The sequence below is a fragment of the Anser cygnoides genome, chromosome 26, assembly GCF_040182565.1.
Source record: "Anser cygnoides isolate HZ-2024a breed goose chromosome 26, Taihu_goose_T2T_genome, whole genome shotgun sequence".
Classification (NCBI taxonomy): domain Eukaryota; kingdom Metazoa; phylum Chordata; class Aves; order Anseriformes; family Anatidae; genus Anser; species Anser cygnoides.
The window spans coordinates 5,677,138-5,705,127 of record NC_089898.1 but is presented as its reverse complement, the minus strand read 5'-3'; the positions used below and the strand labels follow the sequence as shown (position 1 = coordinate 5,705,127).

General features: G+C 46.4%; 1 protein-coding gene across 3 annotated transcripts; it reads left to right on the top strand.

Annotated features, from left to right (window-relative positions):
- The first annotated feature begins 71 nt into the window (after positions 1-71).
- Positions 72-25,975, top strand: CDS2 (CDP-diacylglycerol synthase 2). Of its 3 annotated transcripts, none has more exons than XM_066983498.1 (13): positions 72-317; positions 12,963-13,111; positions 14,135-14,231; positions 14,405-14,502; positions 15,276-15,415; positions 15,842-15,900; positions 16,666-16,748; positions 18,008-18,095; positions 18,428-18,496; positions 19,228-19,380; positions 19,689-19,808; positions 20,440-20,543; positions 21,214-25,975. In XM_066983498.1, exons 1-13 carry the CDS (start codon positions 255-257, stop codon positions 21,341-21,343), a joined length of 1,353 nt encoding a protein of 450 aa, XP_066839599.1. In that variant the 5' UTR covers positions 72-254; the 3' UTR covers positions 21,344-25,975. The 3 variants fall into 3 exon arrangements, with proteins under 3 accessions (XP_066839599.1, XP_066839598.1, XP_013054688.2); XM_066983497.1 differs by having other exon boundaries at positions 155-317; positions 12,969-13,111; XM_013199234.3 differs by lacking the exon at positions 72-317 and adding an exon at positions 12,815-12,880.
- Positions 25,976-27,990: the final 2,015 nt, after the last annotated feature.

Sequence of the window (27,990 nt, the reverse complement as noted above, 5' to 3'; positions counted from 1 at the left end):
TCACGTGACAGCCTCCCCGCTCGCCGAGCGACCCCGACGCCGCTCATCCCCTTTAGTCCCGCCCCCTCGCCCGGAGAAAGCCAATCAGCACGCGGCTTACACAGCGCCGCGGCGCCGGCCCAACCTCCGCGGCCATCCCGCGCCCTGCCATTGGCCGGCGGCGCGCGGCCCGCGGCCTCCCTCTGGCGGCGGCGGCGGGCGCGGAGCGGCGGCGGCGGGCGGGGGGCGGCGGCGGCGGCGGCGGCGGAGTAGTCATGAGCGAGCTGCGGCAGCGGCTGGGCCGGGAGCCCGGCGGGGCGCGGGAGCCTGAGGAGAAGGTGGGGAGCGGGCCGGGGGCGGCGGGCAGCGGGGAATCGGCGGCGGGCGGCGGGCCTGCGGCGGGCGGGCAGCGCGGCCTGGGCGCCCCGGGGCGCGTGGGGGGGGGACCCCGGGCTCCGCCTGCAGCCAGCGAGGCCCAGGCCGGGCCGGGGAGGGCTGGCCCGGGGGGCTCTGACCCCTTCTCACGGGGGAGGCTTCGGTCCGCGCTGTGCCGTCCCCGGTCCGCGCTGTGCCGTCCCCGGTCCGCGCTGTGCCGTCCCCGGTCCGCGCTGTGCCATCCCCGGTCCGCGCTGTGCCATCCCCGGTCCGCGCTGTGCCATCCCCGGTCCGCGCTGTGCCATCCCCGAGTGCATGCCCTGTGCTGCAGCGAGATGCGCGTTCGCAGCAGAACTTGGGTAGTTTAATGACATTTTCCGGTTGTGCCTTTCCGAAGAATAGCCCTGAGAAGGGAATTCGGCCGTTTTCCTGCAGCATCTCTTCTGTTTAAAACCCAAGCGCGGTCGGGTGCATCGAGCTTGGCCGTCAGTGAGTCACGACTTCATCCTTGTCGTCTTTACTCATGTGCCCCCCGGCGTGTAAAGGAACAAGAGGGATGAGCAGTCAAGCAAAAGAAAGTTTTGCGACATAAATAATACCTGCAGGGTCACAGAGAGCAAAACCAGGAGGGAGAAGCAGTTCTTTGCTGCCTTCCCGTTAAATGCGTGTATTTTGGGGCAGCCCGATGCTTGTCCATTTGCCCTTAGTAGCGTCATATTGATGTGTTTCCTCTGCTGCTGCATGAAGTACACGATTCAGAGAAGGATGAAATCATCATGCAAAGCTGCCTTTGCAATTGAGATAATACATTTAATGCTGTTAAATATTACATGTAATGCTGTTTTGAATGCCAGGTTAACACCTGCCAGACGCTGCACAGTCAGGTTTGGGTAAGCTTTATTGTTCTGATGTCATTAGGGTGGGAATTGGAACAGAAAGCTCGGACAGCATCAAGAACAGGTTGCCTTCATGCGGATCCAAGGTTTCTGCCTTTTTGTGACTGTTACGTGAAGTTGTCTGACATCCAGATCTGCCGACCTCCATAAAGACAGAAATAGGACCGCTTCTATTTCATTGTTGTTGTACATAGAGCAAAACGTGACCTCTAAATAAGCATATTTGGCTCAGTTGGAATTTACTTTGCAGCAGAAAGTCTTCAGGGACTTTTATATTCCAGAACTTTTGTGGGAGTTGGAAGACGTCCCTCAGAAGCCTGGAAGTACCAGTGCAGCTTAACTGGTATGCAAACAAACTCCCTCGGCCAAGCTGCGATCTTGCTTTGGCTGCTTGTGATGTGTTCTTAAAGAAGGTCAGAGGGCCGCTATTTTGAGTGCAGTCTTGTCATCTTCAGGCAAGTATGCTTTTTTTCATATAATGAGCCTCCTAAAAGGCTCCTCTAATATTACCTTGGAGTTGATGACTTGAAGTACCTTACAAGAGGGAGGGAACATTTATGTCATACTGCTCATCCTAAAGTAGCTAAGATGAATTGCAAGAGAAAAAAAAAAAAAAAAAGATGTTTTCAACCAATGAGCAACAGCTCCTCTGAGGTGCTGAACATGATGTCTCTCACCACTAGCAGGCAGTTACAGGAGGCAGAGAATTTCCCAAAAATGCTAAAATCAAGCATGGTAGGAGGTTACCTGGTAACAGCAATACTGCTATTAGAAAAACTGTACAGCATTGCATTTTGCGTGGCAGTATACTTGAGTGGCAGATTTTTCTTTCTTCCCTTGAGTTCAGGCTGTTGTGTTTTAGTGCTTGGGAAATGCCTGGCAGAGTCTGGGATTAACATCAGAATAAAACTGACACAGCAAAATTGCTTGCGCTTGTACTGTTTATCAGTGGTCTCAGCCTGCCCGGTGCATTACGTGCCAGTATCGCTGTCAAGAGGGGAGATTCCCATTTCTGCCTTGTCATTCAGTTGGCATTGCCACAAAAAATAATTTAGCAATGCGTGTTGTATTCTACAAAAACTTGTGTCTTCTGAAAAGACCTCTCAGCTTATTAAAAGGAACAAATTAAAATGAGGTGTAAACAATAAGGCTGGTTTCAAGATTAGACCCAGAAAGTTGTATTTTGCACTTGTTTTCACTTTGCTCTGTTTGGATAATGAAAGAGGGAGGCTGGGTTCACTTTCTGGTCCTCTAACCCTTGTACAGTGTCACAGCTTTGATGTTTTCCTCCCTTCTGGCACAAAGCAATACTTAGAGCTGAATCTGTGCTGCTGCAGTTGAGACCATCGTGCAAGAACCTTTTAGAATCAGTTTTCGTAAAACTGTTGTGCAGCACACACTCTTTGTTCCAAAAGGAAGAAGGCAACATCTGTTTGATCAGTGAACTCCATCTGATCTCTCTAGCTAAAAAAAAAAAAAAACACCAGGGAAGCTTGTATTGATGTTATTCGTTCTTTTAGCCGAAATAACTTAAATGCTGTTAACTGTTGCTGTTCATGTGTAGATATCTGAGCTTAGGTGATTGAAGCAAGTTCTAGTTTATCATTTCCATATAGATTCCATCCTCCCTTGCTCTTCGTAGACTCTTCCCTTTGCTTGGCAGACTCATTCTTTATGTAAAACAGGAGGTCACTGCCTTCTGTCCTGTGCTGCATGCATCCCACGCAATCACTTTTTCCCAAAAACAATAGGAAAGGTGTAAAAGAAGATTGTTCCACAATGCACGCACAGCTCCTGAACGTTTCTGCTGTCCTGAAAGTTTCTGCTGTTTTAGAATCATAGAATGGCTTGGGTAGGAAGGGACCTTAAAGATCAAAAAAAAAGATCAAAAAGATCTTAAAGATCAAAAAAAACTTTCTTAAAGTTCAAACCTCCCTGCCACGGGCAGAGACACCTCCCACTAGACCATGGGCTGTTAAGATCGTTTCTCAGTAGTGGCTTGTGCTTCATTTGACTGGACAGGGAGAACAGAGGGTTTCTCCTGCTCTTTTTCCTGATCATGTGTTTTCCTGATCTGTTAGAATGGCTCCAGAGGAGGGCTACGAAGTTGATCAGAAGGCTGGAGCACCTCTCCTATGAAGAAAGGCTGGGAGAGCTGGGGCTGTTCAGCCTGCAGAAGAGAAGGCTTTGGGGTGACCTTATTGCAGCTTTTCAATACTCAGGGGGCTTATAAAAAATCCAGGGGGGTTCTCGGGCATCTATCCCGTGGGAGGGGAGGAGGGCAGGATGGTTGAGAGGCAGGCTTGTCTGGGCTACAGATCACACCCTTACGTCACTTGTGGTTTTGTTTACCCACCCCTTTGTCACCGGCAGTCAGTGTATCTCTGGAAAATACCGTCCCTTTTCAGAGGGGTGGCAGCTGCAAAAGCAAACGGAAATACTCTGTGCAGCAACAGTGCTGGCAGGCATTTTTGTGCAACGGCCCATGCAGATGAGTTTTCCCACTGGGCAGCGTTGGGCACCTTGTCGCACCCACAGCAGCCGGGCATTCTCATTTCTTATGGGAAAAGAGGTGGCAGTGGTTTCAAGGGGTGTTGTTTCGCTGACATGAGGGCTTGAAGAACAGGCATGTAGTGTGCAAGGGTGAAAGGTTTCGATGCTTTGGAAAGGATTTGATGAAGAGGGATTTTTTTTTTTTTTTACAGCTCAGTGGACTGGTGACATGACTTTTTACCCGGATACGTCCATATCGTGTTACAAAAAGCAATGGACTCTGGTATCCAAGCCTCGTGATTCTTGCACTTCCAGGCATTTTGCAAGGTTGCCCTAGTGACCTAAAGTGCCGTGAAGGTGCTGAGCGAAGTAAATGCTGGATGTTTGAATGCTGGTGCTGACAAGTAACTGTCTCTTAGGTCTGGGAGAGTGAAGGGCTGCCTGGCATGTGCTGGAAAGGATGGAGGAGCTCCAGTTTTGGTGTTTGGCTCAGGAGAGGGTAGGTGCGGGATGTAGAGAAATAACAGTGCAGGAGCCATGAAGACTTAAATGGTTTCGAATCCTGTTATTGCCCAGGTCACAGGAGAGCTCCTAGTTGTTGGGAGTTTGTGATACGAGATGATGTTCTTGAAGGACCAAAATGAATAAACCACCTCAGTGATGCCTCTCTTCCTCATCACCCATGGTTAAAAGAGGCAGAACTACAAGCCATTTTTCAGACCCACCCCAAGGTTTTATTTTTTAAATAGCTCTTAAGATTTTAGGCTTGATACTGAGCATCAGTTTTTCTGGCTTGTGCTGAAGCATGAGTCTCATTTATTCTTTGTGGATAGTAACAGTCTCAGGTCTGATGTGAGAATACATTTCAGCCTTTCTTGCTGTTTAATGTTCAGTTTTATGTGTTATTGCCAACAGGAATGCATTGCTATCTGTCACTGTTAGTTGTGGCAATGAGAAATCGGACTGATTACATTTCTTAGGGAGCTCATTATAACTGGCTGTAAAATTTAACACCTAAGCCAGCTTCTGGCCTGCTGTGGAGCTGATGAAAGAACTACAGGCTGCTTGTAATTTCCTTCAGGTGGTGGTTGACTGGACCACTATTTCTTTTTGCAAAATGCACACTCTCTTCTGAACTGCCCACTTCCTTGCACGTTTTTGGTGATGCCAGAGAAGTTTAATCCCAAGAAGATTTTGTCATTTGAAGGACTGGATGAGTCCGCCTTGAGCTGCAAGGAGGTCCTTTCCTTCCCAGTCTGCAAGGAGGTGTGTGCAGCATTCGTGCATGGTAGAGCAAGCGCGGAGACTGTCAACACTGAGGTTAAACCCTGTTACTCAGCCCTTTGGAAAGGACAGAGCTGGTTTGTGTTTCCCATCCTTATTTAATGACTAGATGATTTATTTCTGTCGGGCCTGGAGGGCTACATTTCCTAAGCTCACGTCTCTCTTGGCAGCATCTGAAAAGTTGCCGTTACCTCCAGGCAGATGGCTGACCTGTTTTCTGAAGTGTCTCGCTGGGTCTTAGTGGATCTGGGAGCTTCTTACTGAGTTCCCTCTCTTGCTGCCCCGGTGGTCTACCCTCACTCACTGCTGTGTCTTGGCATCGTATGCTGGAAAGTCAGTGGTACAGGGTGATTGAGGAAGGCTGTGGCACACCTGTGGCTCTCAACAGGTTTTCGTGCTGTCTCTGGCCCGCCGTCGCAGGATGAGGTCAGGACTCTTGCTCGGCACTCAAATGAGCTGCTTCGTACGAGAGTCGCGTCTGCTTGCACTGCTGAAGCCATGCGCTTGCAAATGGTACGCTGGGGGCGATTCTTGGGAGTGGAAGGATGCTTGGTGCTGAGAAGAGGAAAGCTGGGATGAGATGTTTGTGTTTCCCTTTCCAGCAGGGCCATGCCATATCCTTCCCTAAACAGTGGGCTGACTTTCCTGTCCATCAGCCACATACCCCACATTATGTGGCAAGAAAACCATTTTATCCTCTTGCCTGTTTTTAATGAGCAGCGGTGTGCACCAGGGTAGACTACACATGCAGATAAAAGCTTAGGAAACCGACTTACGTGAAGACACGGTGTTTCCAAGAGGATGATAAGTATTTACTTTCTTAAAGAAAAGAATACTGTCACTTTTCTTTGTATTGGGCAGGACACATCTGCAGAAATTTGAGGTGGTTACCTTGCCTATCGGTAGCTCTCTTGTTTTCACCCAAAATGGGTTAGTATGTGTCCCTGTTGGTGATCTGCTTCACATGAATTTTCTCTGATTTACATTTCCTGGGACCATAAAGGACCATGAAGATTAATAGATTTCGCTTTAGAACAAGTCGTTCAGTAGCCCGTAGGTTTATAATGATAGCTGTGTCTTCAGAAATCTGTTAATTTGGGTTTGTGAGAATTACATGTAAACAGACCGGGCCAAGTCCTGTATGCCTCCTTTCTTTGATTAGTTCAAATAAAGCCAGCTGGAGTGATTGATAGAGGAATGTGAACAAGAGGGTGGCATCACGGTTGGACCAGATGGTCTTGGAGGTTTTTTCCAACCTATGATTTTCCTGATTCTGTGATCACCTTACAGTCAGCAAATTAACTAGACTGGTAAGTTGTTTTTTTTTTTTCTGATTAGGACTTGGAAAAACATATATAACTCCAGAGGAATTGAGGGTCAGAAGCCATCAGCCGTAGCGTGATACAAGCTCTCATTTCGGATGACAAAAATAGACTTTTCCTGTACTAGCCTTCCGATACAAATAGAGTATGTGCTGCTGCAGAGCTGTTGGTGCTCTCTTGTTGCTCACAGCTCTTCAAAATAACAACCGATCGAAATGTTTGTGTAGAACCGTGCAGACGCAGCTCCAAGGTGGGGTAGCCTCTTTCAGACACGGGCTCCAAAAGGCACTTAGGAGATTTATTTCTTGTTTCTGTACGTGTTTTTCTGTCTCTGCAGGGACAGCAAAGTCTGCTGGTTTGGTAAATGCCATGATAGCAGAGAGGTGCCAGTTCGATCCGGGAGAACGCAGCACTGAAACCTACCTCCAAAACATCTCTGTCAAAGTGTTTTAGAGGGGGAGGCAGGTTGCTTTCTTAGCAGTAGGAAATTCTGGGGGAATGACAGAACTGGCAATGCATTTTTGTACTCTTTGTGTACAGTAGCTTCTCTGAAGGACTTGAAGGCTGATGCATTTACCTTCTTGATTTCCTGGAATAAACAGAGCCTGGAGTTTGTGCTAATTTGGGGGCCAGGCAGAGGATTAGCCAAATGAATCACGGGGATGTGCAACTTTGCGTGAATCATATTTGCTGACACAGAGATCAGGGTCTTGTATCAGGCAGTTCTGCTAAAGGCAAACTACGCAAACCCCTGGTCACATCCCAGCAGTGAGCTGAACTTGCTTGTGTTCAAAACAAAGCAGGCAGCATCAGGGGTATGAGATGACAATGGGTGTTTTCTTAGATACGTCAGCCTCAATGCAAACATTTATGCTTTTTGTGGTGTTACCCACTACTGGTCTCAGCTTATAGGCATGCCCTAATTTCTGCGTGCTTTCAACTGAGGTTTGTTTTACGGGGTGGTGGAGAAGGGAGTCCCATGTCAACAAAGATGAATGCTGACCTTCATCACTGGTTGGGTTTTCAGGAACCAAGCAGGCACTAGTGTGGTGGGATACTTGGATTTAATTGCCCTGAGAATAACTGCACTGAAGCTCGAGCGTGTTCCTCCAGGCCTCCCTATGGCACGAGATACTTTGTGCCCACTTGGCTGGGCTTTTCTAGAACCTTGGCAGAAATCAAATGCGGGCACTTGTGCATCTTCCTTCTAGCGGTAATGGTCTCCGAACTTCTCTCCCTTTTTTCACCCTTCTAAGCTTGTAAACATCCAGAAGAGAGTATTTTGTAATTAGGGAGCGACGGGAGGATGTGTTGCCTTGATGCCACCTTGAGGACAGAGGTCTTTGTGGATCTGCTGAGGTGGGCTTTGTGGCGTGGCAGCTGTTGGAGATGAGCACTGCCGTGCTGGTAAAGCAGCAAGGAAGGGAGAGGGGAAGAGCAGACAGCTTTTCTGGACACGGGACATAAAGCTACTTTTGCAAAACGTGGAGATTTTTATAACTGAGGCTGTTGGGTTTGTATCCATTAGACTAATCATGTTGGCCTAGGTCCTGCAAACGTGCTCAGAGGTGAGAATAGCAGAGGCTTTAATACAGTTGGCCACTGTTGTTCTAGGTGTCAATTTTATTGCCTCAAAAAGCAACTTTATTTTTCTCTTTAGCAGTGTATTAGCATTCTCCATCACAGCTTTTTGCTAAAGTCTAGCAGGAAGTCTAAATAAAGCAACGCCTTGCTTCAAGGAAGGTGCACAAATAGTGGGATTTCTTGGACTAATTTAATCCACCAGCATTGAATACTTAACTGTATCTCTGTGTTAGGCAGATTTTTTTGGCAGGGAGATAGCTTGCTTGTTTCTATGACAACTGAGATCATGTCATGGATACTTAGAGAAAAAAAAACAGCGCTCAGCTTCTGCTGCAAGAAAGCCCTTTTGCAATGTGAGCACAAATTTTGTACTGCTTGCTTACAGGAGTTAAGTTGTTCAACGAAAGCTAAGACGACTCATTTCTCCACGAATCTGTCTTAAGCATGATAAAATGTTTGTTTACAAATTTTGCTGAGACCTACTGATTTCACATGTGTATCAAGCAAGTAGGTATCTGTTTTTTTCACATCTGCTCTGGTTCACCAGGCAAGAGAAAAAACTCGCAGAGATCTGTAGGCTTTATTCTTTCTTCCCATTGTTATTTGTGTAGAAGTCAACTAATTAAGGTAAAATACACATTGCTGTATCTTGATTGTATTCCTGCATTAGTTATTTTCCTGATTCTTAAAGCAGCTTTCAATATTTGAGTTGACAAATTGAAGAAGGAGTCATGGGTTTCCTGAACAAGCAGATTTGCATTAAAAAATTGCCCTTAAATTAAAAACTCCATATTGCTAACAAAGCCAGTAAAAGCTACTGCATCTGATAGTGTTTTAGTAGACTTAATGTGTACCCTTTAAAGGAAATGGGAAGAATAAAGCCAGATTCCAAGGTAGCTGGACAGAAAGCTTGTTTTATTCTTACTAATGGGCTTTAATTGTTCCCCAGCTCTGCAGCATGCACACAGATTTCTAACATCTCATTACACATTTGCACTGTGCTCTGCCCTCTTTCTGACTGGGAGGAGAGAGGCAGAGCATGTTTCACCTGCTGAGCTAACAGGAAAAAACGAAGAGGGCAGGACGTGGTAAGAGAACACAGATTAAATACAGCCGGAGACAGCTACGTCTTGGTGCAGTAGCACCAGTGGGAAGTGGTGGGGTTGCTGAAAGGTGATGGGGCTGCAATTTTATTTGTCTGGGCAGCATCTGGTTGAATGAGACCTAGGTTCAAGATTGCAGCATTTAGGTATGAGTGTTGTGCTGTGTTGGTTGTGCTACCTCAAAGTCACAAGAACCTGTGGCTAAATAGCTTTGATTTTAGGAAGAATCTTAAAAACAACAACAAAATGTACAAAAGATGTCTGTTGCAGGGCCCAAGGATGTTGCAAGGCCCAATGGCTGGGAAAGGAGACAAGTCGTGACTTCTAGGTTAACCTGTTGCAAGTCTGAGTCTCTCTGGGCTTTCATTTCAACTGCAGAGATTGGAGGAAACAGCACAGAAGAGGCATCAGAAACTTGGTGTTTCTTGGGGGAAGCAGCAGAAACGATGGCAGAACACCGTCTGTTAGACCCAGCTTCCCCAAAATGCTGTTTGTGCTGCCGCTACTGCACACACCCTGTTTGCAAGCTCTGGCTTAACGTAGCCCAGGCCTGCTCCTCACAGTCACAACCTCTGTGGAAGCAGCAGCTCTGTAATGAGCTTCAGTTTTCAGCGGTGATAGCCCTTGGTGAGCATCGTTCGGTGTTGGCTGTGCCAGCTTGCATTCTCGCTGCCACAAGCCGCTTTGTGAAAGCGTTGCTGCCTGATGATTGTCCATTGTCGACGGGGATCTGTCTGGCTCAGTCTGAGGGCTAGTGAGATAGTGGTGGGAACGCGTGGAGGGTGTTACAATGCCGCAGCTGGATTAAGTAGCCCAGACCAGGGTGCATCATGCCCAGGCTTTAACAAGTTACTTAGCATCCTGCTCAGCTGCTTAAACTGATGGTTGGTGAGCTGATGGTTGCAATTTGCATAAAAGGTGTGAAAATCATGTCAATTCCTGAGTGCTCTCCACGGCCTATATCTGGCACAACGTCCTATATAATCTCATCACCCCATTTCAGGGAGAGATCTAAGTAGGGAGAAAAGCTGATTTCTGACGCTGCTCAGTTGTTTTCAAAATTAAGACGTTAAAATGTATGTTAACCATCAGTTTGACTGGTGATTTCTTCCGTCAGAGGAAATGTTTCCTTCCCACTCCCTTCAGGCTTAAATTGAACAAGCAAGACATGCACCAGGAATGAGTCCAGCATGTAACGTTGCACCTTAACGTCGTCTCTTTACCGTGACAAAACTCTTGATTCCTTTCTCTGGAATCTCTGGAAATAAAGTGGCAATGTTTGTTGGGGCTTCGCATATTGCATATTTGTTGCACAACCTCTCCAATTCCCACTGCTGGGAGTGAAGTGGGGAAAAGTGGGATGCATGCGCTCTTGGACTGATTCCATGAGGCTTTGCTCCTGCTCTTAGGGACCAACTAATTTCATGTCACGAGGTATGGTTTAGCATTGCACTGAAATCCAGTGGATCAGGTAACTGATTATGTTTCATGTCCCTTTAGCTTCAACATCGGTGTCTGTACAAGAAGCCATTGGCTGGGCTGTGGCAGAGATCTGCTCTGCCCGTCCAAGCAGCTGTTAGGTTGCAACATCAAATTCCTCTGTCCCTTGAGCTATGCAGATGCTTTTATCCTTCCTTTTCTTGGCCGGGAGTGGAAGAGAGGAAAACATCAGTGCTCTTTCCCTTTCTTTTGGTCTCCGAGCACTTTGTGAAACTTCTGATCCTATGGGCTACAAGCAAGGAATAATTTGGCTGCTTTGCACTTAGCCCTGCAATGGTAGTGCTTTGGGAATAAAATGCAGGGAGGCAGGCTTGGACCTTTTATCGCATGACCAGTGAGACTGGGACTTACACAAGATGATGGATACTTGGACTGCATTAAAATTCTACTTCAGGTTTTTGGTTTTAGAGTAACCACCATCATTTGTACAGGCTAAGTACCTAAGCGATTCCTTACTCACTTGATTGGAATCAGCTGCCTTAATTTTTCTGTTTGTAAAATGGGAAACAAGAAGCAAAGATCCTTTTTCCTAAAGGTAACCTACAAGACCAGAAGGAGAAACTGAGCTTGGTCAGGCAGGATGTGAAGCTCTTCTCTGTTATTCAGATTGTTTGTAGGGGAATTCTTCAGAGAATTCATTTCTTAGGGAAAGCGTAGAGAAAGCATTGCAACGTGAGACACAGACAGTGGTTGCAGACAGTGCACTGCTCTCCCCAAACCTGCTCAAGAACAGCGCCCCTCACCTGTGCTGTGTTGTAGGCTGTGATACTCATGGTCTTTGGGGAGTTTTTATTATTTCCAGTCTTCGCTTGCTGCCATTTGCAGCTCCCTTATGGATTTGATCTTTACAGTGCTCCCAGCTAAATTGCACTGCATCTCTCTGGAAGTCTGTGGGACCAGGGGATTTTACAGGTCAATCACAGCTGAAATAAAGCCAAGCTGTATTTCTTCACCAGCTCTCCAAACCCTTGCAAGTGCCAGCAGAGGAGTTTGTTTTAGCTCTCCTCTTCATCCCCAGTTAATGAGAAGGGAAAGAAGCAAGTGCAGAGCCGGGCAGGGAAGAGGCAGTGCAGGGTGTGACTGGTGCGATGCTGGCGCTTCACTCGCCCCCGGAAGCGATCCCCATCACATTTTCAGCTGTCTCTATCTGCCAGCGGCTGGCTATCCTTGTCTGTTTTAAGAACCAGGCCCACAGCCACGGATACCTTACGGATGGGGCCTTTTCTTTTCCCGCCTTAAAGGAGAGAGCTGCTACTCGAGTCGTACTGCTCCAGTGAACCACAAATACCCCTCGATGTGGTTACAGCAAGCCAGTCCCAGGGGATGCTTGTTTTGGTGGGGTCCCCCCTTTCTGAGCATGGGGGAGCCTGGAGGTGGCCCAAAGGGATGAAGTCGCGTTGATTGCAGGGCTCCCAGCGCTTTTCAGCTTGGCTTCCTCGTGGCTTTTTTTGCAAACACGCTATTTTTTCAGTGAGTTTTAAAATAGCCCATGCTTGGAGGCCTGGGCTCTGCCTGTCTGAGGCACAAGCGCCCCCCTGGGATTGACGTTTTCCTTCCTTGCTTCAAGTAGTGTCCAGGAGCAGGATGACGTTCTGCTGCTGAAATGAGGGGCAAAGCATGCACGTTTGGATCTGTCCTCTGTTCCTGAGCTGGACTGGAGGAAAAAGCCCCGAGGAGAGGGCACGGGACTGCCTGGGAGCCAGGAGGTCATTTGTAATCGTTTTCCCACCACCGGCCTCTGGCGCAGCCTTCAGTAGCCTCCCGCCTCACCCTTATTTATTTACCCCTAAATACAGGACTTTGCTCTGAGCTAGGTGCTGGAGCAATAATACCAGGGGCAGGGAAAGCACATGCTATTTCTTTCCGCTACAGGTCTCTTCTTTGGCCAGAAAGGATGGTGGGGCCTGAGCGATAAGCCATGTTCTTCCTCTTCAGCTTTTTGGGGATGGGCTCGATGTTATTTTTAGTGCTCACATATTAAGTTTGCACTTGAAAAGTCTGTCTGGAAGCCTTGAGCCTGTCTACTTGGAGGCCTTTCTTTCTGTCTAATTTGGGCGATGCTGCATACTTGGAGATCTGCCTGGGGACTGAGAGACCTTGTAAAAATTCCCGCTAACAAGCCTGTGTCCCTTAAGCACTTGCTGCACTTGGAGATACTTCTTAACAACTGTGAGGCATCTTTAACAGTTCAGAGGGAACAGATCCTTTGGCTCCTGCTGAGGGTGCTAGAGAGTAAAAGCCATCATCCAAGTCACCTAAAACACTTGGTATTGTTTCTCATGGGTATAACCTCATGAATATTTTCTTGCCCTCTTTCTCTCGTGTATGCAGAAGCAGACTGGCAGTAAGTATTGCATCCTGTGGGCTGGTCTGAATTTCTTCATTGTCGTCATTGTACCTTGTTAAGCTCTTTATCTCTCTTTAAGTTGCAGGAGTCAGAGTCTGAGAACAAGCTGGATGGAGAGACAGCATCAGACAGTGAGAGCAAGTCTGAATTTGGAGGATCACTCCCAGTGCCAACATCGGATGACACTCCAGAGGTCCTGAACAGAGCTCTCTCCAACCTGTCCTCAAGGTAGCCCTCACTGAGTGTTTCTGCCCTCTGCTGCCAGGGCCCCTGCACCTTCACTGTGGCTTTTCTAGCCCTGGCAGCATGGTGATGGCTGATGGAAGCTGAATAAGCAGCTCCCAGTAGTGCTGCGCTCTCCTTCCCTGACATGCAAACAGGAAGGTGTCCCCGAGGCCACAGGAAGCAGAAGATGATGGCAATGTTAGCGGGGAGAGCAGAGTGCAGCACTCAGGGCTGCTGTGTGTGGGAGAGGACCGGGGCAGAGGAGTGCTGCGGGAGGGCAGCCCTGTTGTGTGCTTAGTCTTGAAAGGTGAAAGGAGGCCTCAGTGGGGCAGAAGACATTGTGTTCAGCTTTAATAGCACTTTCAGTACTCAACTGTGGTGGTTTTTAACTGCTAGTGTGACCCACTTCTGTAGGAATGCATGAGAAATATGTGCTGATAAGGACAAGATCTAAGAACAAACTGGGAATGGCTTTTGCATGCGGCTTTGGGCAAAAGCCCTTATTCATATCACAGGAGAAGGCATTGCTCCCAGATGTCCTCTGTGGCTGGGAGAGACTCAAGGCAGGATTTCTTGGAGAGTAGCAAAGGTACGACATCCTTTGCTACATCAGGACCCATGTGTCCTCTTGAAAAGAAGTGCAGGGAGGGGTAATGATTCATACATTATTTGAACTAATCATGCAGCTTGTCCAAGGTGTGGGAAACCTGTAGTAGAACAGCGACAAACACTTCTCCCATCCCATTTCAGCGCCCGTGGAGATGCTCTGTTCCTGACTAATGTTTTCTGTATTAATGACATTCATAGTAGGGAAGATTGAGCTGAACTGTAGCCTTGCAGCTGCTGCAGCTGGGCCTTGATCAGTGAATCAAGGTCTGCCTTTGCTGCTTTTTGGCAGCACCAAAAAGAAATCTGGGGTTTCCAGGGCTCAGTTTCCTGCTTATGATGCGCAGAGAACAGAAGTGCTGTCCTGCTTCCTTGCTTTGTTTTGTCTTTCTCTAACTTCTTTCCTTCTCTGTGGCCTAGATGGAAGAATTGGTGGGTAAGAGGCATCCTCACTCTGGCAATGATCACCTTCTTCTTCATCATCATCTACTTGGGACCCATGGTCTTAATGATGATAGTAAGTGCTCCAGAGAGATGCCCTTATGTTCACAGCAATAGGGGAGAAGGTTGCTGGGACCATTGCTGGTGTTGGCAGCTCAGAGACTTGTATTTTGACACATTTTTAATGTCCTCGAGGAAGGAGGTATTTAACAAACGTGTGTTACAGCTTGCTGCTCTCTTTTTGTGCAGGTGATGTGTGTCCAGATCAAATGTTTCCATGAGATTATCACTATTGGCTATAATGTGTATCACTCGTATGACCTGCCCTGGTTCAGGACGCTCAGCTGGTGAGTAGGGTGACTGCTCCCCTCCCCATGCTTGTGTGCAGCAATCATGCTTCACCTCATTGCAGACAGGCAGCAAGGGAATCATCTGGCTACCTCCAAACCAGAGACCAGGGAATTGCTGTGTGTTGACCAGTGTCATGTGTTAGCGGCTCTTGTAAGAAAAAGCCCCGCTAAATCCTGATGCATCAGTGTCTTGAAAGAGCCCATACTGATAAAGTTTGTCCCATTGTTTATGAAGCGTGGACATTGGAATCCCATGATCTGTGCAAGGGACAGTGTTGACAGCCGTCACCACTAAGAGACAGACATAGTTGCGTGGGTGGGTGGAAGTTTGTAAGTGGTTGTGAAGCAGGGCTGAACACTGGGACACAGCTGGGCTGTGCAACTCTGTCTGCCAGAGAAGAGAAGTCTGGGGAGAGGGCAGGAGCAGTGCTTTTGGGATATATGGGCTGTTTTCTTTTAGAATGCATGAGCTCCCTCGCAGAGGCCTGTTGAGGAGTGCCACCTAAAGGTAGACAGTCCTTGTGCATCAGAAGGCCAAAACCAAACCCAGACAGTATGATCCATTGCAAAGTGGAGCTGAGTGATGTAGCCGCTAGTTGAAATGAAGGTGATATTTCTAAACTGGGGGAAATAAAGATCTGGCTGTCACTTGCAGGATGTCTGTTTGCAGTGTATCAGAGCAATACAAAGACCTTAGGAATCAGCCACTTTCTGTGTTTCTCCAGGAGCCTTTTAGAGTTCCTGCTAACGAGCATCTGCATTCTCCACAGGTACTTCTTGCTCTGCGTTAACTACTTTTTCTATGGTGAGACTGTGACAGATTATTTCTTCACCCTGGTTCAGAGGGAGGAGCCCCTGCGAATTCTCAGCAAATACCACCGCTTCATTTCTTTTGCCCTGTACTTAACAGGTAGAGACCACATTTTCTGGTGGTTAAACTTGTCTGGACTGGGAGGAAGAAATCTCCTTGAACTACTCTTGTCCTGTATTGTATCCAATGCAGTATCTACAGGAAGTTATCTCTGCTCTTCAGTGATGTTGTAAATTGTCTGCGTGGTGACAAATCTCTTACATGAGGCTTTGTAGAAGGAGACTCCCTAAGCTGTATGGGACAGTTAGGCTTCATGTTTACTTGTCTAAGTATAATTTGAAGGCAACAATATTTTATGACTTCCAGATAATAGTGCTTTACTCAGGAAAAAAAAAAAAAAAACCAAAGCAACCAACCGAAAAAAACAAAGGAGCTGTGCACTATTCTCTCTTAAGGGGAAAAAAAAGTATTTCTTACTTTTGAAGAAATGTCCCCCTCATTCACTTTCCTTCTGTCTCTCACTAGGTTTCTGCATGTTTGTCTTGAGCCTGGTGAAGAAGCATTATCGCCTCCAGTTCTATATGGTAAGGTTAAATACAGGGACTGGCTGCCCCCAGTTGGAGGCAGAAGAATCAATAATGTAGGCTGCTTGAAAATGTTATATAGATAAATATGTTCCACTAGATGCTTCTGTGCTGGCTGTGCATCGTAACACTGCCTTGAAGAAGAGTTACTGTGAGCAAACTGTTCGTTTAGGGAGGTGTCCTGACCGAATTTCCTTGTAGTCGTGCATTCTTTTCTCTCTGCACTGGTGGATGCTCTTAAGAAACTTTCTGCACGCCGAGATGACTGCACAAGGCGGCTATTTGACTCTTGTACTGAGGGTGGATTGCCACGAGGGTGTATTGGCTATGTTTCCCTTTTCTCAAACATCAGTAAGGTGTTGCTCATATTTAACCGTCAACACGGTTAGTTTTGCTTTTCAGTATAATCAGCACACAGGGGTGCAGCTTGGATATCCATTGGCCTTTTGTTCTTCTCAATTAGTCAGAAGGCTGGGCGAGATGTATGAGAGAGGGGTGGGCTAAAGAACACTTGGTCTGGCAGAAGCCTGCCCAGTGAAGGTCAGCTCTGGGCTTGAACTGAAGAACATGCCTATAAATTACTAGGGATAACTGTTCCCTGCTCTTCATGCCTCTTGGTGTTTGTTATGGTGAAGGTGCATGCTAGAAATGCACATGTGCATGAGCCATTCTCTGAGAGGTAGCTAACAGCATCTGATTTGTGCCAGTGATGTGTGTGAGCAGGGTCTTTAGGCAGGCTGGACTGCATGCTGTCTTCTCTTCCAGTTTGGATGGACCCATGTGACGTTGCTAATTGTTGTTACCCAGTCGCACCTCATCATTCACAACCTGTTTGAAGGAATGATATGGTGAGTTGCCATGTGTTCTGAGTTGCTTTGATTTCTGCAGCCTTATAGAGATTATCTTAGAATCATAGGATGGTTTGGGTTGCATGGAACCCTTAGAGATCATCTTTTCCAACCCCCTGCTGTGGGCAGGAGCTTCTTTCACTAGATCAGGTTGCTCAAAGCCCTGTCCAAACCAACTTCGAACACTTCCAATGATGAAGAATCCACAAATTCTCTGGGTAACCTGTTCCAGTGTCTCACCACCCTCATTGTAAAATATTTCTTCATGATATCCAATCTAAATCTATCCCTTTTCAGTTTAAAACTGTTGGCCCTTGTCATGTCACTGCAGACCATGATAAAAAGTCTTTCCCCATCTTATATAAGCCCCTTCATATACTGAAAGGCCACCATAAGGTCTTCCTGGCGTCTTCTTACCATGTTATGAGTTAATGTTTTTTTTTTTTTTTTTAAATAAATGGCTAAGGAGAGAAAGTGCTTCCTATCAGGGACTAACCTGTTCAGAATAGAAAGGGAAAAGATTGAATGATTCCTCAGCAACTTAGGACTTGCTTTGTGCTATTTGCCAGTATAGAGAGCTGTAGAGAGGCATCTGAATATTGCTCGGGGATGCAGGGACATTTCATGCAGTGCTTGGCCTGTGTAGGTGCCTTCTCTGTCCACTCATGTCTAGCAAATGAACAGAATTCTGCTCAGCACTCGATTTGGGGTAGAGCTGCCAGCATAACGTTAAAAGCAGCGCTGTGAAAGAAAGGAAATTGCAGTGTGGCACCTTCACCAGCTTACTACAGTTGCAGTGCAGAGGGGAAGCCCTTTTCATGGTGGGGCTGTCAGGCTTCATCTTCCCCAAACCAGCAATGCCAGGAACTAATTTTGGCTGCTTTAGGATTGCATGTTTCCGTGTGCACCTCAGCTGTCCCAGAGTGCTTTGTGAGCAGCCTGCTTCCAGCGAAAATGCAGCCCCTCTGGGAGGAAAGGAGGTGGCTATCTAACAGCATGTCGTGTGACAGAAGAAGATGTGCTTAATTAAAACAGGCCATTCTGGGTACACAACTTGCTCTTTAGTCCAGAACACTGGAGTAACCCCCCAGATTGCTCTGAGAGTTTTAAGCCATTTTCTACCATGTGAGATTGCATTGGATAGGGAGGTGTTGATATGATGGCCCTGCAAAACATCTTTCAAAACAACTACCCGTTTAGTTAAGTTGGAATTGTCTGATTTTGGCACTTCCCAACAGTTTGATTCTTCTCCCATCTAGGTTCATTGTCCCAATTTCCTGTGTGATCTGCAATGACATCATGGCATACATGTTTGGGTTCTTCTTTGGCCGCACCCCGCTCATCAAGGTTTGTAATTCTATATTGGACAAAAGATGGCATTTTGGCTTCTTTAGGTCTTAGTCCTGTGTTCTGATCTCCATTGATGTGACTTATTACAGGTCTGAAGCAAGTCTCCAAATTTGACTTGTTGCATGCCCCAGTCTTTGAGGTTGTGAAGTGACACGAACCATTTCAGTCCAAGGTGTTAGTGTCAGGTTCTGACCAAACTCTGTTTGGTTGTTGGCAGCAATTTATATTTACCTCAGCAATTCACAAGCAAGGAAGGGCTGCACACGTGTGTGGCAGTGACCATAAATGCACAGTTTGTAATTATCCCCTTCTTTCTCTCCCTCTGGCAGCTCTCCCCGAAGAAGACCTGGGAGGGTTTTATTGGAGGTTTTTTTGCCACTGTTTTGTTTGGATTGCTGGTAAGTAGCAATCATGGTGCTTATTTTTTTGGTCTTTTCCCTATGTAAGGTGACATAGTTTTGGCTAAAAAATGCACCCAAGCTTTAAGTTCTACTGGCTCTTCTCAGAAACTATGTTTTCCTTACTGAACAGGATTTGAACTTGTGGATGGTTGTGTTATGGGCTTCATGCAGATTCTGCAGATGGAGCAGGGTATTGGAGGAAGTTTTTGGTCCCTGTTAGACCCTGTGATGTTTTCAGTAGAATAATTGTCCTTGAAACATTCTCTCTTGTCTCTCGAAGGGGAGAGACTATAGTACTTCCACAGATGCTGTACATGGGTAGCCAAAACATCTGGGGCTGCTGTTGGATGAATTCTGTGCATCATTTCAAAGGCTGTGTGGGGAAATCAGTGCTCTCCGAGTATTCTTACCTGTTTCTGTGATAATCTGTGTGTCTGGTTGTGTCCGTCCACTCAGCCAAATAGTGCGGCCTGTCTCAGCCTGTTTGTCCAGGGCTCTGATCACTGCTTGCTGAACAGATGCACTTACTAAACAACAATCCTTCCTCTGCCTTTAGCCAATTGCTGCTTGTCAGGAAAGTAATCTTCTTAATGAAGCTGGGAGTGTGGCTCCCTCCTCGCTGTGTCTCCTTGAGTGGCCTTTTCCCTTGATTGCACCTCTGCGTCATTGCTCAGGAAAACATTAATCTTGCTTTCTCTTACTGCATCTTTTTTTCTCTCTCCTTCAAGCTGTCTTATGTGATGTCTGGGTACCGGTGCTTCACCTGTCCCGTGGAGTTCAACAATGACACCAACAGCTTCACAGTGGACTGTGAGCCATCAGAGCTGTTCCAGTTACAGGAGTACAACATCCCCTTGGTGCTGCAGTCCGTGGTGGGCTGGGTAGGACTCCGTCTTTTGATTGAGGTCTTATTTATTGGGATAGGAACATCAGGAAAAGAGATCAGGGCTTTATTTTGCTGGTATTGAAAGGAACATGACAAGGGATGATGGTACATCCAGAAGAAGGGTGAATTCAGTGATGACCTATGTGGGTTTAAGACCCAAAGCAATTGTCCCAAGTCTGGTGGGACATGAACCCATTTGAAAACTAGCTGGTCTAAAGCCTGGTTAGGACAGAAAGAAGGGCAGGAAGTGAGCAGTACTGTTCTTGATGGAAATCCTTCTCTGATGTGTTTTTTTTCCTGCAGAAGACACTCCGGATGTATCCATTCCAAATCCACAGTATTGCACTGTCTACTTTTGCCTCCCTTATTGGGCCATTTGGAGGCTTCTTTGCTAGTGGATTTAAGAGGGCCTTCAAAATTAAGGTGAGGACACCCAGGTTCTGCAAGGTCATTTACATTTTTAAATGTAGAGTTAAAAAGCAGTCGCTGCCACTCTAAGCAGTCTCTGTGCTCCAAGGAGTGAGTGGCAGGTTGGGAAGTTTGGGAAGGGAGAGAATGTCACAAATAACACTGGGGGGCATGATACAATTCATTTTAACTGATTGGGTGTGGGGAGAGACCTGGAAATTTCAGCTGTGATATTCTAAACACTGCTTTGGTGCAGAACTTGAGGTAGAGGAACAAAAACCCAGTCAGGATATTTTGCAGTCTGAGCCTTCCCTTGATGCCTTGCAGGCTGGTTTTCATGTAAACAGTCTCTGTGCAGCTAAGATGACTTGAAAGGCAGGACAGAGTTGCAAGAGATAAACATTAGCCTTCCTTGACCTTTGAGTGATAGATGAGTTAAGGCTTTATGTCCCTCAGGCGCTGGCGGCCTTCATAAAGGAGAAACTTTTAAAACCAAGGAGAGGTCAAGCAGAATTTCTTTTTAGTCTAACTTTTGCCTTCTGGGACAAATTAGAGCAAGGATGTGAGTGTAGTGCCTGGATGTTCGTAAGCAAGTACAGGTAATGAGCATTTGAAACTTCAATGTAATCCTTTCTGCTTTGCTTAGGACTTCGCCAACACAATCCCAGGGCATGGAGGTATCATGGATCGCTTTGACTGTCAGTACCTGATGGCTACCTTTGTTAATGTGTACATCGCAAGCTTTATCAGGTATCAGTTGCTTCCCAGTGAAGTTCGGGGGCTCTGTCAAGTTCAAATGACGTACAGGCTTGCAATACAAGACTGTTGGTATCCCCATGAAATTAACATCCAGAAATACAAGACAAAGAAAGAGGGGGACTGGGGGCTTGAAAAAGGGAAGCATGTCTCAGAAGGATCATGCAGAGGTGGGAACACAAACTGTTTTCCTAAGGTCTGTTATTTCAGTCCTCTCCTCCATGTCACTTCTGCACACCTGTGAATCTTGAACAAGGTTTCCCCTGAACTGATCAAGCAGAAAAATCTTAATTCTGTTGCGGTGTGCAGATGTTCGGTAACCAAACACAGAAGAAAGCCCATAGATGCACAGAAGATGTACTGGAGGAGCTGAGGAACTGAATTTATGTGGCTGCTTGGCTTTTTGCATCTGTTAATAGGGGAAAAATCCACAGCCCTCTTGAAACAGATTTGATTTGGTTGGTTACAGTTCAGCATCACATGCCTTTTGAATCCATTTCCACATCTGTGAAACAGAGTTAAGCTCCCTGGGTAGAACCACTGAAGGAATAGGCAACATGTCTATTATTTCAAGCCTGTTTTTAGGATGAAATTGCATTTGGGTTCCCAGAGCATTGAGACTTAGCAATACAACTCACTGGTAATGATTGCTCTTGTGTTTCAGAGGTCCTAACCCAAGCAAACTGATCCAGCAGTTCTTAACCTTGCGGCCAGACCAGCAGCTCCACATCTTCAACACGCTAAAAGCACACCTTGTTGACAAGGGTATGTTAGGTAGTTTGGAGGATGCATAGACAGCCACGTGATTGGAATGGGACTGAAAACGGACAAGCCTCCCCAAGGAAATTCCTGGCTTGCCTGATTCAAGACAATAACAAGGCCTCATTTCACTGTAACTTTTCTTCCTTTCTTGGTAAATGTTTGCATTTGTGTTTGTTATTTTTTTATATAATATATTTATATAGCTTTGGTTCAAATGAGCAAATCTGAGTTTGTAGCTGGAAAGGAATTAAGGCTTGGAAGGAGTTGGGTGAAGTAAGAGGGTACAACTGTCCTCATGGTCTGTTCTTAACCTTCGATGCATGTGGGCAGAAAGTTCAATTTCCTGTGGGTGCAGGGAATACACAAAACATTTCCCGTACAATTGCCTCTGCGCATGGAAGTCAGCAGGGAAGGTGAAGCTGTGCAGCTTCCCTGGCTTTTGTGCCATGTTGCATTCATAATGGCAGCTCCGGAGACCATCATTTTGTCTGGCGGTAACTGTGACTGCAACGTTCATTTTCCCAGAAAGCCACATATCCACCTGTGTGCAGACTCCTTGGAGGCTCTGCATGGCAAGCACAAGGCTCAGTTAATTGGAAGAGAGAACTTTGTACTAATCCAGCTACATTTCCTCTGCCCAGCCAGGCATGTGTATCTATCTTCACTTGCTGTTTCTGCAAGTGCCTCCCACATTCTCCTCTTATGGCTGGTATTTTGACAAAGAAGATCTTTTTTAACCTATTAAATTGGAAATAAACCAGGGACAAGGAATTAAGAAGCTGATAGTTGCTCACAGGAATGTGGGAGGTTCAGATTGCTTCAAAACTGAATTGAGTTAATACGTTTTAAAGAACATTGAAGTTTCATTGAGTAAATCCTGCCAAGTAAGAACAAGCTTTTAAATAACCTGGTTCATTTTTCCTCTGTCAAATAACCTTTAAGAAACATTGAACCACACTTTTTTTCATTTCTTGATGTTTGGAAACCCCACACTTGGATATTTTACCTAAGTTGGAGAGCAGTTTCCAACTTGGTGTTGTTTCTGAAGTTTGCAGGTTGGGGCTCCAGCACCCTGCTGGTGCTGTCAGCTGGCTATTTCATTTTTCTTTCAGGGATCATGTCTATCACCCATTCGTTACTTGAGTTCTGGATGTTGTGCTGCTGCGTTTTATCACGGTCTGTGTTGCATTTCAGTCTGGGTTCATTCACCTGCAGGCTTCTGTCCTGCTTTGCTTACTAAATCTTGTCAAAAATAGGTTGCACTTAATAGTTGGAGGTTTTATCTAAGTACCTAAGTACTTCCCTTTATTTTGTCATACTTTTTTATTATTTAAAAATGAGAGCCCTAGAGATTGTAAAACTTTTTTTTGTGATCAGATAGTGAAAATATCTTCAGTTTATACTAGACCTTATGCAATGTTCCCGTATACAAGGTGACTCTGATTTTACTTCTTTCCATAGTTTGTGCACTAGAGAGAGAAACTTTACCTTATTTTAACCTGGGGAACGAGTGACAGGGAAAGATAATACAGAAGTACATTGCTGTTTTCAAACAGTTGCTGATATAAACCTTATACACCACCACCACCCCACATATGGAGACATGTACATGCTGCAAACTAGCTAAGGATCGATGGAAAATAAAAAACCTGAAAATATTTCATGGTTCATACTCTGTATTCTGATTCTGCTGTTGCTTTCATTTACCCTAAAGGAGTGGACAAGAGAGCACATGTGTGCATGTGTAAATATATGAATAGATACCAACATCTCTCTTACATTTCTATACAACTCTATCTGTGTCATAAGTTCTGCTTCATCTCCGTAAACAGGAGCTGTGGGGCAGAAGTGTGTGCCCATTGCACTGCAAATACAGGTGTTGATCAAGAGCACGGATTGTGGAGAAGGAACTGTTTTCACAAGGTATTTTCAGCATGGTGCTGACAAAGGTCGTGGCTTCTGGGAGAGGCCAGAGCCACTAAGATGGAGACAATTCGGGATTGTATTTGGTTAATACCAGCAGTGTAGAGGCTTTCCTAGACTAGTTGTGGAGCCTGATTTTTTTCCAGCTAGAATCAGGAAGGGATTTATTTTGTGTTGACTTAGAGGATATTGGTCCAAGCTCCCTGGAGGGGAGAATTAAGGTGTTTCCATCTTGCTTCACCCCAGAGAAAATGTTTGGACTGCATTTTACAATGGTTTGTCTGAGTTTAACTAGGCAAAGGGAGGACACTTGAAGGAGTACCTGAACTGGGAATAGATGTGGAAGTGACAGGGTTTTGTGTAGACCCTGAAAAGCAGCTTTCCCTGTGGTCAGACAAGCTGGTGCTTTTCTGGATTCTCCCTGCCTGATGTCAACATCTGCCAAAATCCCTTGTACTGCCCTGTTGGTTCTTAAGTCAGTCATCAGAAGAAGCTACAGTGTTGATAAATATTACAAAAGTGTAATGCTCTTTATAACAATGCATTTTTCACATGGGTCTCTAGCCTCCTGCTCATCTTGCTTTGAACCTTTTGTACTTCTTTAGTTGTAATTAGTGGGGCAAAAACCTGAAACCTTTGTGCATGCTTTTGATTTGAGTAGCATTTGGGTCTTTTTTAACGGTGCAATGCTGGATGCAGACACTGGAGGGCAAAGCAGCTGCATTAATGGCTTCACAGTGCTGAGAGAGAAGCTGCAGCAGTGTGGGTGGTTTCCTGCGCAGCTCTATTACTCTTACTTCCTCCCCAGCAGTGCAGTGGACAGCTGGTCTTCCAAACGTGTTTTGATCCTGAAGGGTAAAGATACGTGCAAAGGGTTTGGCATCCTGCACTGAAGTTTAGTAAACTGAATGGGAACAGTGCATCCATTTGGGAAATGGAGGAAGAAGGGAGGGAGATGAGGGATGATAAGATCATCGGCAAGCTGTATAGCTGGTCTTGCTGAAAAATACTGGTGAGCACCATAGCATGTCCTCTGTCATGCTGAGACTATGGCTGGTAAACCCATTTGACTTCTGCACCACTTCTGGGAGTGTATGTAGTAGCGCTGGTCAGCTCTTAGTGACAGTGTGCTGCCTGGGGGAGCGTTTGGTGGGTTTTCCCCATCACCCCAGCCTGGGATTGGCTTTAGTTTGCTGTAAATATTTCAAGTTATACCTAGAAAGTTAGAGGAAATGAAAAACTACTGTTACTGGCTCTGGCTGTTCCTAAAGGAGGCGTTAGCTGTGATGCCAAGTGTGTGTGCAGGGATGTGCAGCAAGACACATTTGCAGCTCTTTGCATTGCATTAAGCCTTGCAGGACTGTGGCCATGCTGCAGCTCTTGCAAGAATGTAGTTTTGGAGGGAAGCTGATGTAGCTAGTGCTGCTGGAGAGGCCACGCAGGCACCAGGGGCATCTAGCTAAGTCAGTGCAGGGATGCTCACGTAAAGTTTCTGCAGCTGCAGGGCTCGAGCTTGGCATTGCACGGTAGTTTTGGAAGCGTTCATCCTGCTTGTGCCCAGCAAGAAGGAAATAACTGGGAAAGCAGGCCAGTGGGGGATACTGCATTGGCTGGTGTGGGTGCTTGGGTCAGGAGAAAGAGAAGAGCGGGATTTGTCTGATGTCAAGCCTACGAAGGTAGGAGTGCTGCCTCGGGAGGGGACAGGTGGTTTGGAAACCACCTCCTCACAATCAGTCACTGCTTTTCCAGCTGGAGCAGACAGAGATGGGTGTGAGTGTATTTAATAAGCAAAGAGCTGGCACATGGTAGAAAGGTGCTTTCGCATAGTGTGACAAGCTGGCTGTCCCAGTGAGGTGACTCTAAACGTTCCTGGTTGTTTGCTGGTGGGTGAAGGTCATTTAGTGAAATGGGCTGGACGCTGGTCTGCTCACAGCTTGAGCGTGTAGTCGAGCACTTGGCTTACCCTGATGGGAATTTGCTTCTTCGAATTTGTTTGTAGCCCAAATTTGTTTATAGATCAGTTGCATCGTCAGGCTGGGGCCTGCAGTGCTCACTGAAACATTAAAACCTAGTTGCTGGGTATGGTGGCATGTCTTGTACCCATCACTCTGCGTTATTCAGATATTCTTTGTGGTGATGGGCTGAGGAGTCTGCTGACGCTGATCTGAGGGGGCAGCCTGTGCGGCTCGTGAAGCCAAAAATCCCATAGCATCAGCCAACACTTGGCCTCCAGGTTGGGAAATGCCAGTATCCTAGACTTTAAGGCATCTCCTGTTCCCAATGCATGCAGCATTGTCCCCCTGAGCACGACTGGTGGGATCCAGGCACGCGTCCAGGCCTTGGTCTCTTCCTTCCCCGCCTCCTCTGACTGGCTTGGTGCTGTAGGAGGAGGGCAAAGCTGTGTGGAAACCATCACTGTGGCTCATCCAGACCTTCCTGGGGACAGGCATGCACCGCAGAAAGCATCGCGTGACAGCTCCTGTGGCTCCTGACCTCTGTAATCAGCCCCCGAGCTGCGGTTTGTACTACTGTAATTTTTGCGTGCTCCTGTTCCCCAGACCTGATGTGTTTCTACCATCTGCTTCTTTCTCTGTGCATTGTTCTTTTGATTAATGTTTTAGCTACACATGTAGAATTGCCTTTCTTTGACTGAATGTCCGAATGTGATATATTGTATATTTTAAAGTATTTACCCTATTTATATACCATATGTTACTGTTAAATAAATATAAGTTCCATTATCTGTAGTGGAGTTTTATTCAGTGCTGTTGGCAAATTGGGGAGATCCTGGAAACCTCCTTTCCATGCTCTGTAAAAGCAGCTCAGCCTGTTTTGAACGATAATCTTTGTGTGCCTTCATTTGTTGCCCCATAGTTCGCCTTCCTCGGAGACCTTCCCGAGAGCAGACCTGGGGTGGCTGCAAACATGTGCGCGGAGGCTGCGGATGGACTGAGCACGCAGGTAGTGACCATCTGTGTCTTGCACGAGGGACACGACTGGCTGGCTTTCCAGGGTGGTTTGGAGTGGAATCAGCAATCAGATCACCCAGACAGGTCTCAGTGAAGGGTGAGGGAAGCGGTGGCACCACTGTGCCCTGCAAATCAGCTCATTTTGCCCTAAGGTTTTTGCTGGGAATGTGGAAACCTGTTGGAATTCTGGTTAGCATAAATTATCGCTTCATTTCAGCCGTTTTTCGTGACTTGCTTCGGTCAGGAGGACAGAATCCCTCTGTTTACCCAGCAAAATGTACTATTTTTAGCTCTCGTGTTATTTTGACTGTTTGACTTATCAACTAAGCTAAACCAAGCAATCAGCAGCCTTCTCTTTGCTTCCTGTCACGCTGTCTGGGTATTTTGAGACAAGTTAATCCTCCAAGAAAACCAAACTATATCTTCCTTTACAGCAAACTTGCAAAATTGACTCTAAGGCCCCAAATCTTGTGCTGCAGTACATCTTCCCTGGAGGAACTGGCTGGTTAAAAAGAAAATTGCTGAGCAGCACCATGCAATATTCAGCAGTCCTCTGAAACAACTACATGTTATTACTGAGAGGTCTTGAAAGATGCCTCAGTATTAAGTCTTTTGGAAAACAGACTAAGAAATCATTCTCCTCTTGCATATTACCAAAATGCAACTGAATAGGTAGCCGTGTAATTCAAGACGTCGCCTCTAATCCCATGTGTGCATGTAGTGGCTAGGTAGTGAATGGAGAGTTATGTTAAAACATGTTTTCTTGACCTCTGCAGCAGTTTTGCCTTATTCTTCTGCCACTGAATGAGTTTTCTTGCTGCAACGCGGGTTTTCCTGGGCTGGCTGGCAGGCAGGGCAGCGCATGCCCACACTTTGCCGTGAGTCAGCCATGTCATCTGACAGCCTCTGTGGCCAGCGTCATCGCTGCCTGCGTTTCAGCTGTTCATCTGAAGATCCCCTTTGTTTCTCCTCATCCTGTGCCAATTTCATTGAATCAAGCATCCAAAAGAGCAAAATCCCGGTGTAAATCCTGGTGCTAGCACTGTGCTCCATACCCACCAGGGCAGAAAGTCTCAAACCAAGGCTGCCTTTGCCACAAGCAGGTCTGTTGCAGCCATGCAACCCGCCGTCCAGATGTGTTTTCCAGGAGATCCTGATAGAAGAGGGATGTAAAACAAAATAACAACATAGGTTGAGATTTGCCCTAAGTTCTCCAGGAGCATTCAGCCCAGGAATAGGCTGCCTGGTGTAATTTCTAAAGAAAAAACCCAAATCCTGTAGATGTGCATTCATTCCCAAACCCAGAGGCATAGTCCTGGTACTTGATGGGACCAAGCGGGTGGCAGCTGGGATGGCTCTGTGGGTGCTGGAGTGCTGTGGGGTGCTGGAGGGGGCTGAGCTGCTGCAGTGTAGGCACATGGCATTGGTCTGAGTTGTAGTTTGGGGCTAAAACGCTTGCTGTTTACTTTCTGGAGGAGGGGAAGGTGCAGCATGACATCCTGTTCACACGGGCAGGTGGGGAAAGGCGGCTGGGTGTGAGCCCCAAAAAAAAAAACAAAACAACAACAAAAAAAAAGAGGTTGAAATGAGGGGGAAAAAAAAAAAAAAGGGATCTAGTGCATGACTCCCTAAATTGCTTTCTGCTGATACTATGAAGAGGAGGAAAAATTATCCTAAATTCAGGGCCATCTGCTCAAAGTACGGCAGAAACAGGGTTAATGCAGGCAGCTTGGTCTGAAGCAGACTATCAGGGTTAATCTAGTTCAGGCTCGGTATGTGCCGAGCTT